Source organism: Miscanthus floridulus, chromosome 4, assembly GCF_019320115.1.
Source record: "Miscanthus floridulus cultivar M001 chromosome 4, ASM1932011v1, whole genome shotgun sequence".
In the NCBI taxonomy this organism is placed as follows: domain Eukaryota; kingdom Viridiplantae; phylum Streptophyta; class Magnoliopsida; order Poales; family Poaceae; genus Miscanthus; species Miscanthus floridulus.
The window spans coordinates 91,692,010-91,710,539 of record NC_089583.1 but is presented as its reverse complement, the minus strand read 5'-3'; the positions used below and the strand labels follow the sequence as shown (position 1 = coordinate 91,710,539).

The 18,530-nt window shown below is 46.4% G+C and overlaps 2 protein-coding genes across 2 annotated transcripts; both read left to right on the top strand.

The window, feature by feature from the left end:
- Window positions 1-5,626: 5,626 nt before the first annotated feature.
- On the top strand, window positions 5,627-9,542 carry LOC136550006 (beta-glucosidase 32-like). Its single transcript, XM_066541436.1, has 13 exons — window positions 5,627-6,085; window positions 6,494-6,557; window positions 6,697-6,755; window positions 6,868-6,943; window positions 7,050-7,121; window positions 7,284-7,371; window positions 7,460-7,715; window positions 7,882-7,997; window positions 8,095-8,315; window positions 8,472-8,494; window positions 8,600-8,693; window positions 8,849-8,951; window positions 9,058-9,542. The coding sequence occupies exons 1-13, from the start codon at window positions 5,903-5,905 to the stop codon at window positions 9,284-9,286; spliced, it is 1,584 nt and encodes a 527-aa protein (XP_066397533.1). The 5' UTR covers window positions 5,627-5,902; the 3' UTR covers window positions 9,287-9,542.
- A 714-nt stretch (window positions 9,543-10,256) lies between these two features.
- Window positions 10,257-17,972, top strand: LOC136550007 (beta-glucosidase 31-like). The gene is made up of 12 exons (XM_066541437.1): window positions 10,257-10,538; window positions 15,119-15,182; window positions 15,280-15,338; window positions 15,440-15,515; window positions 15,692-15,763; window positions 15,861-15,948; window positions 16,044-16,299; window positions 16,391-16,506; window positions 16,596-16,816; window positions 16,887-17,033; window positions 17,136-17,238; window positions 17,376-17,972. Exons 1-12 carry the CDS (start codon window positions 10,386-10,388, stop codon window positions 17,590-17,592), a joined length of 1,572 nt encoding a protein of 523 aa, XP_066397534.1. The 5' UTR covers window positions 10,257-10,385; the 3' UTR covers window positions 17,593-17,972.
- The last annotated feature ends 558 nt before the right edge of the window (window positions 17,973-18,530 follow it).

Genomic DNA, 18,530 nt, shown 5'->3' with positions numbered 1-18,530 from the left:
TTGAATCAGGTAGCACGTTCGGTCCCGTGCACAACGTTTTCACTAGAAACTCTAAAAAATGCGAGTGTTGTGTTAACCGCAACAAAATATAGACTGTGGATTTGTTTGGCTGCACTCGTATTCACTTCAATTATATTATATCTCAATATACTTCAACACATGTGGATTGTGGGTGAAAAAAAGTGCACTTATATAAGCCATGAAATGAAAACCATGTGAAATGCTTAAATGTGTGCTTAAGGTATCCAAAATCTTATAAAAAACGTCCCGAGTCAAGATTCTTTCAGAAGATGTTTCAAACGATAAATTAGATTCGTTTTATGGGGCCATTTAGATAATAGACCAGATTGTGATTCACAAGAACAAACATTTTCTTAAAAACATATAAGTAAAAATATGTTATTTTTTTTAAAATAGTGTACGATGAGCTAATTAAATATAATTCATTTTAATAACTTGTTGCATTAAAGAAGAATTATATAACTGAAAAATATAACAGCTAGCACGGTTGGAAGGCAAATAAATAAATAATAAAATCCGAAGCGAAGCAATTTCCATGCGCTGCAACCACGTTTGGAGTCGTTTCTGCTGTTTTCGAATATGATTCTCACGTCCAAACAGGCCCAAGAAAAATCTGATTCCCACGTCTAAACGGGCCCAAGAGCCAAACCTAGCGAAGGACCAAATCACAAGCGACAGTGCTAGCGCCAGCACGTCCAGATGGACACCCGCGCGTGCACTCCACTCCCCCTGCGCACCTGCATCCCGCACGCGACTGCACGTGGGGAGCCTCGCTCACACCCCCTCCGCTTCTCACGCGCATGCACACGGCCAGCTGCTGCAGCAGGCGACTACAACAGGTGGCTATGTGAAAGGGTCGAGATGGCGACTAGAGGAGGGTAAATAGTCTTTTCTAAAACTTAATCGTGTCGGCTAACCGAAACAAGTGCGGAATTATAACTATCGGTCTAGCCAAGACTACACCCCTCTAACTATATTCACTAGCACCTTTCAAAGATACTAATTAAGCAACAAAGGTGCCGGGCTTGCTAGAGCTCTCCTAACCAATTCTAGAAGCAAGGTCACACAAACCTATGCCACTAGTACTTTAAGCGACAAGAGAGCTCCTACACATGCTAGTAAGCAAAAGCACAAAGCCACCTAAGCTCACTAGCAATGCTGAATAACAAAGCAACTAATACCAAATTAGAGAGCGCAATTACTTAGCTACACAAACTAAGCAATGTGACTATCAAGGTTACACAAACTAAATTAGCCACGCAAGGAGCTACTTTTATGCTACACAAGCAAGAAGGTAACTAGTAAGCTACACAAACTAACTAAATACAAGAGCAACAACACAAGCTTAATGTATATGAAAGTAATCATAAGCTTGTGTAACGGGGATGCAAACTAATGGGAAGAACAAGGTTGACACGATGATTTTTCTCCTGAGGTTCACGTGTTTGCCAACACGCTAGTCCCCGTTGTGTCGACCGCTCACTTGGTGGTTCAGCGGCTAATTGGCATCACCCGCCAAGCCCGCACGTCGGGCACCACAAGAACCTACCCCGAAGGTGAGGGTAGCTCAATGACACGCTTTACTAAAGTTGCTCTTCGCGACTCCCGCGGGACAAGCACAATGCCCCTCACAAGCTCTTCTCCGGAGCGTCGCACAAGCTTCTTGCGTGCTTCGACGGAGACCACCACCAAGACGTCTAGGAGGTGGCAACCTCCAAGAGTAACAAGCACCACCGGCTTGCAACTCGATCACCTAGTGCCACTCGATGCAACCTCACGATGCAATCGCACTAGAATCGCTCTCTCACACTATCGAATGATCACTGTCATGTAAGTGTGAGATGGAGGGCTCCCAAGCACTACCACATAAGCCACCAAGGCTCTAGTGTGCTCAGCTACCGGCCCAAGGCCGACCATGGCTTCTATTTATAACCCCATAAATAAATAGAGTCGTTACCCCTTCACTGGACAAAACTCAGGACGACCGGACGCTCCGGTCCGATTGACCAGACGCTGAACCCCAATGTCCGGTCACGCGATACTCGCCACGTGTCCCCTGCGTTCAATAGTCAAATGACAACCGGACGCAGCAGCTTCAACTGACCAGACGCTGGACCCTCAGCGTCCGATCATTTCCAGTAAGCTCCCGAGCATGACCGGACGAGTCCGGTCGAACGCGATCGGACGCAGCACCAGCGTTCGGTCACTCTCCAGCTACTGCGACACTCCACGTTAGCTTGACCGGATGCACCCAGCCAGCGTCCGGTCACTTCCAGCGTTAGTGTCCGGTCGAGGACCGACGCCGCACGCTCTTCGCCGCCACTGACCGGACGCAGGACCCCAGCGTCCGGTCACCACGTGACCAGCGTCCGGTCCACTCTGTGAGACCCGGTCTTTTCTGTCTAGGGCGCCGGTGGCACCGTCGGACTGTCCGCACTCTACGGGCGAACACTCCGCCGGTGGAGTTTCTTCACCAAGTTGATCCACATCAACTCCAACTCTATCTCCTTTGTAAATGTGTCAACACCACCAAGTGTACAGCACCATGTGTATGTGTGTTAGCTTTTCACAATCATTTCTCAAAGGATGTTAGCCACTCAACTTGCCACGCCACTCGATCCTAGCGACGATGCAAAGTTAGATCACTCGAGTGGCACTAGATGACCGATATGCAAACAAGTTTGCTCCTCTTGATAGTACGGCCATCTATCCTAAATCCAGTCATATACTTCTCTACACACCTATGACCGGTGAAATGAAATGCCCTAGGTTATACCTTTGCCTTGCGCATTCCATTCCATCTCCTCCAATGTTGATGCAACACATGCACCAACACGATCAATAATGATATGATCCACTTCATATCATCACGTGATCATATTGGTTCATCGATCTTGACTTTACTTGCTCTTCACCGTTGTCATCGTCCATCGACGCTAAGTCTTGCTCAAGCTTCACCGCCACGCGGTCCATCACTCCAAAGCCTTCGACTTGCCCTTCACGCTTGCAACCGGTCCATCAAGCCAAGTCTTGTCTTGATCTTCTCCACCTTGATCACATGACTCAATGTCATATCTCATGTGCATTTAAGCTCCTTCATCATCACATGTGTGAGCTTTGTAATATTTCCAAGCCATTTTCACCTTCATGGCATATGTTGCTCACACACATATACCTGTGGACTAATCACCTGTGTATCTCACATAAACACAATTAGTCCACCTAGGTTGTCACTCAATTACCAAAACCAAACAAGGACCTTTCACTATGCCAGCGTCCAGAAGAGGGGAAGGGGTGGCGGCTGCCCAGCCAACGCCGAAGGGAGGAGGAGGAGACGCCAAGGCGAAGGTGAGGTAGCAGAAAAGCGATGACAGAGATGCAATATCCGATCTACTTTTGAAATATCCGAATACAACACTTGCAATGTACGTCTGAAGGCAGATGAAATACATGAAACATGCATATGAAACACTAGCTGCAACACCAGATCTACTTTTGAAACATCCAAATAAAACACTTGCAACATAAATACGAAAACAACTGAAACACTCGAAACATGCATATGAAACACATGCAAAAAACCTAAAAACACTTTATATGTGTGAAAACACATGCAACATCCAAAACACTTGCACCATACATCTAGAAAAAGAGATGACACATTTGGAATATAAACTTAAAACATACGCGTAGAGCCACTGCATGTGCAAATATTAAGATATACTTTTACATCATCAAGATGAAACACTTGCAACATCCAGATAAAGCATGTGAAACACTTGAAACATACTCTTGCAATATGGGCTTCACTTGGATGAATGGAGGCACGCCGACGCGGAGGTCGACGACGGCGCATGGAACTCATTGTGCGGCAGCGGCACGAGCAACTCGTAGGCTGGCGTGGTGTCACATGAATCTCGTCCCCCTCGCCTGCTTGCTGGAGCATCCGTCGTGGAGGCTTACCGGCTCGGTGGTGGCGGCCATGGCTCGCTAGCTCGGTGGTGGCGGTTGCGACGAGCGGGCCGACCGCGGTGAGGAGGCAGCGCGGTGGAGGTGGGCGAGGCAGTCTGGGCCCGGTGGGGAATGTGACTCGGAGGAGGCCATAGGGGATGGGACGCGGCGCGGCGCTGCGGGGGACTGGTGGCGGCGAGGCAGAGTGGAGCGGGGCAGATGGGCATGGCGACGTTGAGAGGAAACGACGCAGCGAGTATTGGGGGCGCGCAGACGAGATGAGTGGATAGGGTCGTTGGATGAGCGACGTGTGCGAAAGTGAACGGAGGGATTCGTTCGTCCGTCCGTCCAGACGTGTTAATTGTATCATTATCACTACGCTAGATTGTATTTGTAGGGGCGGCTCCAGATAGTCTGTAGCATCGGTTTTGGCAGCCGCCCCTATCAAACCGTGACTACAAAACACCAATTTGTAGGGGCGGTTGGCCAGCCGCCCCTACAAATCGATTTATAGGGGCGACTGGATATTAAGCCACCCCTACAAATCAATTATCAGAAATCATGAAAAAGGGGCAAAAAATAGCAAATTCTTTTAATCCGAGGAGGTCCCCACCGACAGCCACACACCCACTCTATGGTTGCAACATTTTTTTTATGATTTTTGCAACCACTCTATGGTTGCAGCATTTTTTCACGATTTTTGCACATTTTGCGTCAGTCGGGATTCGAACCCGCAACCTTTCCCTCGCAAGCAAATTCCTCTACCACTACAACTCACGATCACTTGTGTCTACAATCCATTTTGGTTCCCCACGTATTATACAAAACTGAGCATAAATTAATTGTGTGAGGCCCTAAACTAATTCAAATGAAAAGTTGTCAACTACAAAGTTTTATAACTTTTCGAGATCTACAACTTTTATTTTGGTAGTTTCTCCATCCGAGGTCACTCATAAAATTTGAATTTCAAATTTGAGAAATCCGAACATAGTTTTTCATGACAAGATGGTTTCAAATGAGAAAGTTATCAACTACAAAGTTTCATAACTTTTCAAGATCTACAACTTTCATTTTTACTTTTTGTCCATCTGAGGTCGTTTAAAAAAAATTAAAATTTTAATTTTTTGAAAATTCAAACTTAGTTTGCCTTCACAAGATGATTTCAAATCAAAAAGTTGTCAGCTACAAAGTTTCAAAACTTTTCGAGATCTACAACTTTTATTTTGGTTGTTTCTCAATCCAAAATCATTTACAAAATTTGAATTTTAATGCCTAATTTTAATACTCAGCGTCTATTTATAGGGGCAGTTCAATATTGAGCCGCCCCTACAAATCCGATTTATAGGGGGCGGCTGGATATAGAGCCACACTACAAATCAGATTATTTGTAGGGGTGGTTGATAACATCGGCCGCCCCTACAAATTCATTTACAAGGATGACTTATTTGGCAACCATTTATTAGAGCCGCCTGGGTGAAGAAAAGGAGGCGTTGCTATAAATGGTTTACCTAGTAGTGTATCGAATCACAGGATGCCGGAAAGGGTGGTGTGACGGTGACCTCCAACAACCAGCGGAGGATGTGCTACGTAGGAACTAGGAAGTAGCCCGCAACACATGGTTGTGAAGGAACGTGGAGCGGTGCAACCTCCGCCTAGTGTAAGTGTAACCCATCCGTTTCCAGCCCAAAAACACAACACGCCACAGCCTCCGCCGACGTCGTCCCTGACCGCGGCGCGGCAGCGACGGCTTTGTTCCTTTGCTTACCTTCTCGACGTCTCCAGTGCTCCTCTGAGTCAGAGGATCGGTGGAAGTACGTTAGTGAATCCCCAAGTCCTCACCCACCCGGCCGCTTACCAGTCATCACCACCTCGCGGCAGGAGCAGTGTCTCTTCTGCAGTGCAGAGAGTGCAGACTGCAGAGAGAGAGGAAATGGCGCCGCCGCTCGTCAGCAGCTCAGCCGTACTCCGACGACTACGGGCGCACAGCATGCTGCCGCGGCTGCTCGTCTTCTTGCTCGCCGCCGTCATCGTCGTGCCAAGGAGTGCCTCTGCGATCACCCGGCGTGACTTCCCGGAGGGGTTCGTCTTCGGCGCAGGGTCCTCGGCTTTCCAGGTACCCCCACCCGTGGTCCTCCGAGTAGGATCTAGCGTGATACTACAGTTCCATGAGATTTTGTTGCTCCTCCAGATCCGCATACATGAAATCGACAATCACTAAGACCAAATATAGAAAAGAAATGTAGCACACGTGCTGTTTCTGTCCTGAAAATCTATCAAAAGCAACCAAAAAGGTTACACAGGATTACAGAAAACACGAAGAAAAAACAGGATGGGAGGGGATGTTTCTGTCCTTTTCTTTTGCTTTTGCCGAACAACCTTATTTTTGTAGAATGGGTCAAGTAGTCCTGTATTAAAAAAAAGAATGGGCCGAGTAGTAATTTGTAATTATTATTACTCATAAAAAAACTGTTTACTTCCTGGACTTTGGAGCTCAAGAGCTCAATTATTCTGAATACGTTAGGTGGAAGGGGCAGCTGCAGAGGATGGAAGAACACCCAGCATTTGGGACACCTTCACCCATGAAGGTGCATGGATCCAGATGATTTCTTCAGATAACTACTACTACTAACACACTTCGCACCTTTTTGAAGAACTGCTATGTTTGTGTTGGTCTTCAAATCATGCTCACAGATTGAAGGTTTTGAAATTTGTCTGTGGTGATAGGTTTTTCCTACGATGGATCCACTGCAGATGTTTCAGCAGATCAGTATCACCATTACAAGGTCCGTATACTATAGCGCTTTCAATTGTACAGTAGGCAGTAGCAGGTTCAGAGTTCTGATGAATATGCTAGCGTAACCTCAAAGGGAAGCATCAAAATTATTCTGTTGTCAGGAAGATGTGAAGCTTATGCATGAGATGGGTTTAGATGCCTACAGATTCTCCATTGCTTGGCCAAGGCTGATTCCAGGTAGGTAATACTATAGTAGTAAGTTTTTTTTTAATTTACATAAAAAAATGCAATTCTGAATCTGAATGTATGTATTCCTGAAAATTTGTGATGTCACATTCTGTAGCCGGGAGAGGAAAGATCAACCCAAAAGGCTTGGAATATTACAACAATCTCATAGATGAACTGATACTGCACGGTAGGGCCATGCAACTGTTACTTGTCGTAAGACTGAAGTACTGACCCCGTGACCTCCATCATTTAACTTATTGTCCTACCACTTCTTTATATTTTTCCCTGTGAAAAAAAAATCGACATGCTGTCCTCTCATCCCTGAACAAATTGGCTCCATTTTCTATAGGGATTCAGCCTCATGCCACCATCTACCATTTCGATCTTCCTCAGGTCCTTCAGGATGAATATGGCGGACTTCTCAGCTCCAGATTTATGTAAGTGCCGAGCGAGAAGCCAGCTCCAGGACACAAAAAAAAGTGCGCATATTTTGAGCTGAAAGCTGTTTTCTACAATGTGTTGCAGAGAAGATTACCTTGCTTTTGCAGAAGTCTGCTTTAGGAGCTTCGGTGACAGGGTGAAGCACTGGGTCACCGTGAACGAGCCCAACATAGAGCCCATCGGCGCCTTCGACACGGGCACCGAGCCCCCACGGCGGTGCTCCTACCCCTTCGGTGAGAACTGCACCGGCGGGAACTCGTCGACGGAGCCGTACATTGCCGCGCACCACCTCCTCCTTGCACACGCCGCTGCAGTGTCCTTGTACAGAGACAAGTACAAGGTCTCTCTTCGAGAAACTCTTCAATCAATCTGTGGCTCTGTTTGTTTCGCTGAAATTTGGCTTATGCTGACTTGTTGTGAGAGAAAAACATTGTTCGTTCGCTAAAAAATACTGTTGAAGTAGTGCTGCAGTGCACATAGAATTGATCAATCACTCTGCAGTGCAGGCAAGTCAGGGAGGCCAGATAGGGATCACTCTCCTGGGCTGGTGGCACGAGCCTGCCACCGACACGCCGCAGGACGCAGCTGCTGCAGCGAGGATGAATGACTTCCATATCGGATGGTCAGCATCAAGCATGCACATTAGAGCTTTATTGCAGTTTGTTATTACAGTACTGGAGCAGAATTCAGCAGCATATATACGACATGATATGAAACAGGTTCATGCATCCGTTGGTGTACGGAGACTACCCGCCGGTGATGAGGAGCAGGGTGGGCGATCGGCTGCCGGCATTATCCGCGGAGGACTCTGCGAAACTGCGCGGGTCCTTCGACTTCGTCGGCTTCAACCACTACCTCATCCTACGAGTCCGTTCGTCGCCCGAGAAGAAGGATTCCGGACGTAGATTGGGGGACTACTACGTTGATGCGGCCGTTCAGAGTACTGAATCCTGAACCATTACTAAGTCATTGCGCATCCATGCACGCACAGATCGATCCGATGTAGTACTAGTGCAGTATCTGAAGTGGAACTTGCATTGCTGCATTACATATAGCTGAACCGTTTGTGGCTTAATTTGTGGCTCTCCTGATGCAGATCCACTTGTGGCCATTGCGGAGGTACGGTACTATGCAGTTGCAGAGGAAATTTGCAGCAGCTGAAGCACACCCTGACTTGTAACTGGTGAAGAAAATGTGACACCGACACTGATGGCATGTATGTAGGGCCGGATCGAATCTCCTCCGTGGGCGCTGGGGAAGCTGCTGGAGCACCTGAGGCTCAACTACGGGAACCCTCCGGTCATGATCCATGAAAACGGTAGGTTGTTGACATGCACGTTGTTCTCAAGATAACATATGTCTGGCCCTAGTAAACTAACTTTTTCCAGTACACTACTACTACTGTCGCTGTGAGTGGCTGCATGATCGAGCTCTTGTGGTGTTTTCGCTGCGTGCACGCACGCACTGTTGCAGGACTAGGAGACGCCCCCGACACGCCGAGCGCGATCGAGTACGACGACGGGGCCAGGATCGAGTTCCTGCAGGACTACCTGGAGGTTCTGTACCTCTCCATACGGTGCGTGCAGTGCATTATATTCTCCCTTGTTGATTCATTTCGATTCCAAGGACGTTCCCGAATGAATTTGGCCGTGATGTGGATGCATGCATGCATACGTATGCAGGAACGGGTCGGATGCGCGGGGCTACTTCGTGTGGTCGTTCCTGGACGTGTTCGAGTTCATCTTCGCCTACAGGATGCGCTTCGGCCTGTGCGGCGTCGACATGAACGCCGGGGCGCGCACGCGCTACGTGCGGAGCTCCGCGCGCTGGTACGCCGGCTTCCTCCGCGGCGGCGAGCTCCGGCCGCCGCCAGCCGCCGCTCCCGACGACGTCAGGCCGTACGCCGCGTGACGTAATAAGGCCTCCCTCAAGCGACGACGGCGACAGCACATGCATTGTTGTTATCGTAGCACGCACGCCGAGGGCCGGTACGGTGGGAAATAATCTAGCTGGTGAATGAATAAGCAGATTCGCGTGCAGAGAGACGCGCGCTGTTACGTTGCTGTCTGATGTAACTATACACGAGTGACCGAGGTCATTCGATCGATCGGGGATAAAACATCGTGATAGACGACGACATGCGTTTTTACTGTGTCTGATGGAGCTATACACTAATGTAAACGAGCCATCAATCTGGTATCAGATGCAAGTAAAAACGAAGCAGTAGTGTTGTAGTACTAGCTTAGAGTACAAATTGGGATTTTTGCTGCTGTTTAAGTCACGAGTGAAGTCACGTTTTTTGGTCGGCGATGGCTTGAATATTCGTATCCTAGTTGAAAATCTAGCAGCAGCTACTAGCGGCAGGTAGTCGAAAGTGACGCTGAGGCAGGGGGGGAATTTGTACTCCGTCTTCTAGATAGATTCCTTGGTGAATACTATAAGTGAAGTCTCGATCAGAAAGAAACAACAGCGAGGAGTGGACTAGAAACGCCCGACCGCGACCGAGCTGGCTTCCTGTCTGTCTCTGGAAGAGACCGGGGGCGGCGCCACCTGCACTGCACAATCGCCCGGTTCCTGTTCAGTGTTGACACGTGGACGCATATGCAGGGACGGCTGAGCCGCTGAGGCCTGAGGCTCGATACACTTGCACGCGCGGGTACACGTACGTTTCATCCGCGCCGCCGATCGAGCAAAAGCAAGCGCCAAGGCGGCCGACGCGCGCACGAGTTGACGGACGGCAACGCAATGTACGATGTCGCCACGTGCAGAGCCGCTAATAACGAACCCGGGTGGGGCGGGCAGGAGCCAGGAGTAAAGAGACCTCTCCGCGCGACGTCAGCGACTCCGTCCGCGCCACGGGGTCACGGGGCGGAATTTCCTAGTTTGCCACCGGGGACGGTCGGCCCCGGCCCACGCTCAAATATATAAAACCACACACCCCGCGATCGAGGCCGGCCGGCCGGCGAACAAACAGATAGGAGACCCACTGAGGCCGGCCGGAGCGCTGGACATGACGGGGAAGGCGCTCGGCTGTGCTGCTTTCCTTCTCTTGGCCGCGCTCGGCGGCGGCGTCGGGGCGGCGGCGGCGGCCTCTGCCGCGGACATCACCCGGGCCGACTTCCCCGCGGGGTTCGTCTTCGGCGTCGGCTCCTCGGCGTACCAGGTACGTCCGTGCCATGATTCAGACAGTAGCTGTTTCTTCTCTTGCCGTTTTTTCGCTGTTTTTGTGCCCCAAAAAAAACCACGATTGAGTATTTGAGTTCGTGGTTTCCATGGCGGATTAGATGTGTGCCTGCCGTCACGCACCACCCAATCTGGGATAAGGTTATCCAGTGCGGCGGAATCCTTGGTTGGTTGCTCGGAGCGTGGGTAGGCGTAGCAAACCAAATCTACCTGCTCTGCTGAATACATGTATATATACGCGGACTAGTAGATGATTTGCGTCGATTTCACCACTGGTTGTCTTATATACTGGGATAATGCATGCTTGGTCATCACGGGATTAGTTAGACCATATATAGCCGAAGGATTTGCTAGCTCTCGGATTTTGTTCACTGCTTCAATTTAGCTTAGAAATCATCTTGTTTTGAAGTTTGAACGAAGAAACAAGCGAACCATCACTGTCAACGTAAGGCGCGCCAAGGTCCGCATCCGCACATATGGTCATCACTTCACTTTTAATAATATTTAGTAGTTATTTTTGTCGTAACTTATCTCGAAAGTATCTCTACTCTATTTTTTTTCTCACAACAAACCAGCATCAGTCGGATTTATCAGCCAGAAACCAACCAGCGAACGGGTCGATTGTAGTCTAGACGTGCTGAGCGCACTCATTTGACTAACGACGATTTTCTTAGCATATACTAATATACGATTGGACTGACCCTTTATCTCTACAACTGAGTTTTGTTTCTAGAATTAAGTTTTAAGTTGGTTTGGTTTTGTAAACTGCTTTTTTTTTTGTAATTGAGAAGTGATGTATCGTAAAGATGGTCTAGTTTTACGAGATGAAGTCGGATGTTCTTTCTCGAGTAGTTCAAGTCATGTGGTGGACCGGTGGACCTGAAGCAGGCATGCACAGGAATATATGATGTGTGTTCTGACTTCTGAACCAGCAACTGTGTGGTTCACAGGCATTCTGCGTAGCTTTATTTAAGTCTATTTGTTAATCTACCCAGTTCTCAATCCTAAAATATAATTTTTTTTGGCGAAGGGAAGGTCAAATTACCAACCGACTGATAACATTTTTAGAAAATATTCTTACTAGTTTCATATTTTTTTCTAATTTAAATTAAAAAATAGAAAACCACCTTTAAAAACGCATAGAAGTGGCCAAATTCATCTGGTTTCGACAGCTTCAGGGACCGGTGCCCACTTGGAGTGAAAATTGGACTCGTATACAAGTTGAATGTTAGAAAATGGACTTTACCCTAGTTTTTAACGTATACCTTCGCTTTCAGATCGAGATCAAAGCACAGCCGGCGGTGCAGTTAAAGTCATTTTATTCCATCTCTCTTAGTCTCATCAGGTCTCTAAATAAACTATATGCAGATTGCAAATGGCAACATGAGCTTATAATGCAACAAGAAGAGCCCATGCTCCTTCTAGAAGCGTAGAGCCGTAGACCCACTAGCTGCACTCTGACTGGGACACGCATTTGTAATTTGTATTTGTACCAGAGCCGTGCTCCCACAAGATACAAGTACGTGCGGCAGGCCTGCGCTGCGGGTGGTTGCTGCTCGCCCACTAGGAAGTCTCTTTTTCCAAAACTGTTATTCAGCCTGTTCGGTTGGCTGGTTGGTATCGTTGCTAGTTCGTGAAGAAGTACTGCTGGCTGGTTTGTGTGAGAGAAAAATAATGTTCCAACTGAAAATTTACGATCGTTTACGACAAGCCACAGCCAAACGAACAGTTTTGGAGTTTTACTAGCGGATAACAAGGACATGTTTGTCCATTGGATTTCACAAACGAAAGATGTCGTTTTCTTAGCACGTCACCCCCCATGGATTCCACAAACGATGTGTCATTTTCTTAGAACTTTTCCCCCTCCCGTCAGTTCAGTTACATGACAGCTGCCTGGCCGTAGCTGATTGCGTGGGTGCGCCACCAGGCCGCACACGGTAACCAGGCTCTGTCACTGGCTCACTGCTATGTGTAGCTGTTGCCTCTACCCTCTGTGCTCTGTTACTTGCCAATTGCATTAGAAGAGTCGGGCTCTGTTACTTCCCAATTGCTTTAGAAGAGGACCGACTGTGGCTTGGTAATTCTCCATCTCAAATCTAAGTTCTAATTTACTGTTGAACTCATCCCGATCTAGTAGAAATTCCATGACTGGTTTATGTGTAGGTTCAGGTTCATACGTTGTTGGTGAAGATATGAGAGGCGAGAGTGAACCAAACCATCATTAGTCAGTACTTTTGTAACCATTTTCATGTTTTCAACAATTATGTTGTGGATTTTAAGTATGGAATTCAAATATTATCTAAACTTTATTTATGGGCTAATTTTGTTATCTATGGGTATTACATCCAGTACGGGCAGTACTTCAATCTGGAATGGATGGTATATAACTATATACACTTTGATAGTGGCCCTAGCCATCAAAATTGATGAGCTCCCTTCAGACATAAAACAAGAAGAAAACACTCTCCTGCTAAAATGGCCTAAAGCATGATGTACTCCATTAGCACTCCTGTGACATTTTGGGACTTTAAGTCTTGAAAACAACTAAACATTTCTTTTGCCTGCTCAATGATGATGCAACTAGGGGACCGATTTGGAATATTGCAGTTGAGCGCTTGTACAGTAGCCAGGCAGTCAGATTCCAGCCATATAAGTCCCGTAGAGGTCGAAAGAGCATTTCGGATTCCCGTCAAAGCCGCTAGATTTTCAGCTTCTTCCACAGAGGAACATAAATGGTCACTGGTTCAGCCTGAGAAAACCACCCCGCTCAGATGATTCCTAGCAACAAAACCCAGGCCTGCCTGTCGCGTGATAGGGTCAAAGCCTGCATCAACATTGAGTTTGATTCATCCTGGAGGGGGAGGTGTCCAAGGGTACCTTTTCTGGATTGTTGTTTGATCATTCTGTTTCAGGAAATCTGAATTTGAAGTACACAGATTTTTCCCTTTAGCATTAACTGGATGTGCTGTGTCTCCCTCAAGCTTCAGAGAACGAAGATAATTTTCCAGAAAAAATACAGAGACAGAGATGGGGCATTGGCCAATCCCAAACACATTATCATTCCTGTGGTGCCAGATTCTCCAGAACAGCAGCATCAATTTAACTCTGATGTCTTTGTTGGCGCTATTAAGAAGAGCAAGAATCCAATCGGGTCCTGTATAAGTGAAGGCTGAATCTTCAGGGAGGTTCCATGACTGACGTAAAGCATGTCTAAGCGCAGCGCCGATGCAAAAGTGCAGCGAACCATGGCGTGATGACCATCTTCAGGTTCCATACCACAAATTGGGAAGGTTGCATCATATATAAGGTGGTGGCGCAGCCTGTTTGATTGGACCCCCAAACCATTATGGGCTAGTTTCCAAATAAAATTTTTTACCTTTTGTGGCACCGGGGTTTTCCATATTGCGTCATAGATTTTCCTGTCAGCAGACATGCTAGTCCCACAGTTGTTCTTGGATCTTCCCTCCAATGCAAGTTTATAAGCACTTCTGACAGAGAAAATACCGCTCTTTTCATAGTGCCATGCTAGAATGTCATCACCCTCAGCAACTGGAATTCTGAGATTGAGAATTTCTTCAGCTTCATGAAGGAGGAACATTTTCCTTATTAGTGGTTCATTCCAGCCCCTTGGGGTTTGAAGCATCAGATCAGCCACTTTTCTTACTCTCGAGCTTTTAGGAGGGCTTGGAATTTTAAGCGAGTCTGATCTAGCAAATGACGCCTTTCTTTAGAAGATCCAGGCCATGCTCAATGCTCTTCCAGACCTGTGAGGAATTCTGGGGAAAGCTGGTATCTAGCAGATTTCCAAAAGGATAGTATTTTGCTTTTAGCAATTTTGCGCACAGGCTGTTAGGATATATAAGCAGGCGCCAGGCTTTCTTCGCTAGGAGAGCTTGATTAAACATCTTCAGATCTCTAAAGCCAATTCCTCCTCTCAATTTTGTCTTAGTAATTTTATCCCAACCAATCCAGTGAACCTTTTTCCTTTCGTTTTCATCACCCCACCAGAAATTTCTTATCATTTGTTCGAGATCATCACAGAGACCTGCAGAGAATTTAAACACACTCGTAGCATAGGTGGGGAGGCTCTGTAAAATTGATTTGACCAGAACCTCTTTACCCCCACTCGAAAGATATTTCTCTGACCAGTCATTCACTCTCTTGCTGAATCTTTCTTTTAAACTTTTGAATTTACCATTAACCATTCTTCCTTCCGGTACTGGAAGTCCCAGATATTTTTCCTCAAAACTTCTATCCTGTGTTTCCCAGCAGGAACTGATTGCTGTGATATTACTTTTAGAACATTTGCGCCCAAACATGATGCTGCATTTATTGTTACTAATTGCACTGGGTTACGGTTCTTATTTCTCACCGGTCACTGTTTTGTGTTGGATGGAATTTGGAACTGATGTTTTCTGTATACGGTATTGTTCCTGAGACTTGTGCGTCTATTTTCTGAGGGCAAACTACAAAATTTACAATAACATACCATTTCATTTCTTTCACTAGAATCTACTTCTAGTTGTTTACTAAACTCAGCGCCCCCTGACTTGTGCGCAGGTTGAAGGTGCAGTTGCGGAGGATGGAAGGAAGCCTAGCATCTGGGACACATTCACACATAATGGTTAGTTTGGTCGCTTAATGGTACGCAATTCTACATCTGTGGTGCTGTTCAGCTTCTTCATTAATTCTAATGACAGGAGCTTGTTGAAATTTCACAGGCTATTCTATTGACAATGCGACAGGTGATGTAACTGCGGATCAGTATCATAAGTACAAGGTAACTTTCGAGCGACAGTGCTGCTAAACGCACTTTCCAGATTAGAGACTAAGATAAGAAGCCTCAACTAACAGATAAAGAAAATTTACGTTTAATAACAGGAAGATGTAAAGCTTTTGCATGAGCTGGGTGTTGATGCCTACAGGATGTCGATTGCCTGGCCTCGACTTATTCCTGGTAATTAATGGCTTACATACAGTACCAATAACCACTGAACAACAACATGTGTTAGAAAATCTGATTCAGAAAAAATTGGCGTTTGTTTCTTCCACGTGCTCTCTTTTTTGGAAGTTCAATTTGGCATACAGCATGAATTTTCTGGTTGTGTTTGTTCCATTGTTACTTCGATATAGATGGCCGAGGAGCTGTCAATCCGAAGGGACTGGAGTACTACAACAATCTGATAGATGAACTCCTTAGCTACGGTATTCGGTCTTTCTTAGAACCTTGTACTGTCTGATCTGTTCACTGAAGTATCCAGCTGTGCAGATTTATATGATGTGATTTTCTCTGTTTATGCAGGAATACAACCTCATGTAACGATCTATCATTTTGATTTTCCTCAGGCTCTTCAAGATGAGTACAAAGGGCTGCTCAGTCCCAGATTCATGTACTTTCCCATTGCCTCTAAATTCTCAACATTTCTGTAGCCACGTCCACAAGAGATGTAGTGAAATTTTCTTTGGATTGTGTGCCTTGATGCAGAGAGGACTACACAGCGTACGCAGATGTGTGCTTCAAGAACTTTGGTGACAGAGTGGAGTACTGGAGCACTGTCAATGAGCCTAACATCGAAACGATTGGTGGATTTGACCAAGGAATCCTACCGCCACGGCGATGCTCATTCCCCTTTGCCTTTGGTTGTGATGAAGGCAACTCCACCACAGAGCCATACATAGCAGCACACCACCTTCTACTTGCACATGCATCTGCAGTGTCCCTATATAGAGAGAAATACCAGGTTTGAGCTACTGCAATACCTTCTCAGTAGAACTGCCATTTCAGGATGAAGCATTTTTATACGATTCTTTGCTTTGTTCCTCACTGATCAGGCTGAGCAAGGAGGACGAATTGGACTAACCTTGCTTGGTTTGTGGTATGAGCCTGCAACGCAGACTCCCGATGATATCGCGGCAGCTGCAAGGATGAATGATTTCCACATAGGATGGTTTGATTTTGACCCACTCTAAATCAAAGTTTCGTACAAACAAAATCTTGTGTGACTACATGTAAAACATGTGTTCATGCATAATACAGGTTCATGAATCCTATGGTGTATGGAGACTACCCTCCAGTGATGAGGAAGAATGTTGGGTCCAGGCTGCCATCCTTCACGGATGAAGAGGCAAAAAGAGTAAAGGGATCTTTTGATTTTGTCGGATTCAATCACTACGTTGCCATCTACGTGAAAGCTGATCTTAGCCGACTAGATGAGAAAGTGAGAGATTACATGGCTGATGCAGCAGTGGCATATGACAGTAAGAATCTTAGGGCCTTCACTTTTAGCGATTATGCTTCAGAATACAATCGACCTAGTTCATTTTGCAGTGCCGTTTCTCAAGTCAAAGAACCAGTCCCCGTTCATGTTGGGGTTGGCGACCGATTTTATGACGTCCACCCCCTGGGCTCTCAAGAAAATGCTGAAGCATCTCCAAGTGAAATACAAGAACCCTGCAGTGATGATCCATGAAAACGGTAACTTGCCACTAATGATACCCTAAAGTATATATTGTCCCAAGAAACGGACTATGTTTCATTGTACTCAATCATGTGCCACATTCACCGTGGTCACTTCAGGAGCTGCTGGACTGTCTGATCCATCCGGCGTCAACACCTACGACGACGAATTCAGGTCACAGTTTCTGCAGGATTACATCGAAGCCACACTTCAATCCATCAGGTACAGCAATTAATTAATAGCATTCAGCTTTGCAATTGACGATCATACATGCATGCAATTGATACGATGAGCTATCTGAAATTGGTGCCGTTTTTTGCTCTGGAACCTTATCACACACTGATCTCTCTTGTTCACAGGAACGGATCAAACGTGCAAGGTTACTTCGTGTGGTCATTCCTGGACGTGTTTGAGATCCTATTCAGCTACAGGATGCGCTTCGGCGTCTATGGCGTTGAATTCAACTCGACGGTGAGGACAAGGTATCAGAGGCACTCGGCCAAGTGGTACTCCAGCTTCCTCCGTGGTGGCGAGCTGAGGCCAGTTGCTCTACCTGAGGGAGCATATTCACAGTGATCAACAACACGCTCCAGCTCGAGGGGAATATCTGGTAAATTGGTGATCAACACTCTTGAGGTGGAAAGAATAGAGAATGTATAATCACGGTTAGTTGGGTGGTATATAGCAGTGCCTAAATATGATTTTCTTGGGTAAATATGGTACGAGTTGAATAAGCTAGTTTTAACGTGTGGTTGGGTGTTTATTGGGGTTTTAAGATGGAAAAGTCAGCGGTTATAGGAAAAGGACAAAAGGTTGTGATAATGTAATGGTACTGTCGACACCCAAAATTGTCCAAAATGTATAACGGATTCCGCCATCATGTTTCGTTGAGGCATATTTGGATCATTGTATTTACAGCCTAGACGAAGAAAATAGCTTTTTGGATGGCTGATATAGCATAAACAGGCCAGCCAGTTCCCAAAACAGGTTAGGCCGGATTTGGTGGTTTTCCAATTTTCTCAAAGGGAAGAAGAGATCGCACCTGTTCCTCTCGTCGAGTTGATCGATAAACATATACTGATAGCCTCGTTTGATGTCGGGAATTAATTACGATTTTTAGAAGATGTTCAGTCCTGGACCTGCCGAAATTGGTCAGTCCGGTTTGGTCCAGTTCAGATCTAAGTTGTATTTTGGCACGTTTTGCAAGGGCTTTTTTCACTCTTTCTGGTGTAAGACCACCCTCTCCTTATAAACATAGGGAGCAGAGCTGATTGAGGTGCCCAATAGAGACAATTGATCCCAATTACAATTTACTTTTATCTCTTTTTGGCTTAATCTCTCCCAAACGTTGTTGTTCATCGCTTGATCCGACGATCATAGATGACGTCCTAGGATTACTGGCCGACCTAGGACAACCCGACGACATCCTCGTCTCGATGGGTTTTTTTTTCCGGACGAGAGCTTCGACGGCTCCTTTCTAGTTTGTCTAGAAACTAATCGTTCTTTGTCACGCA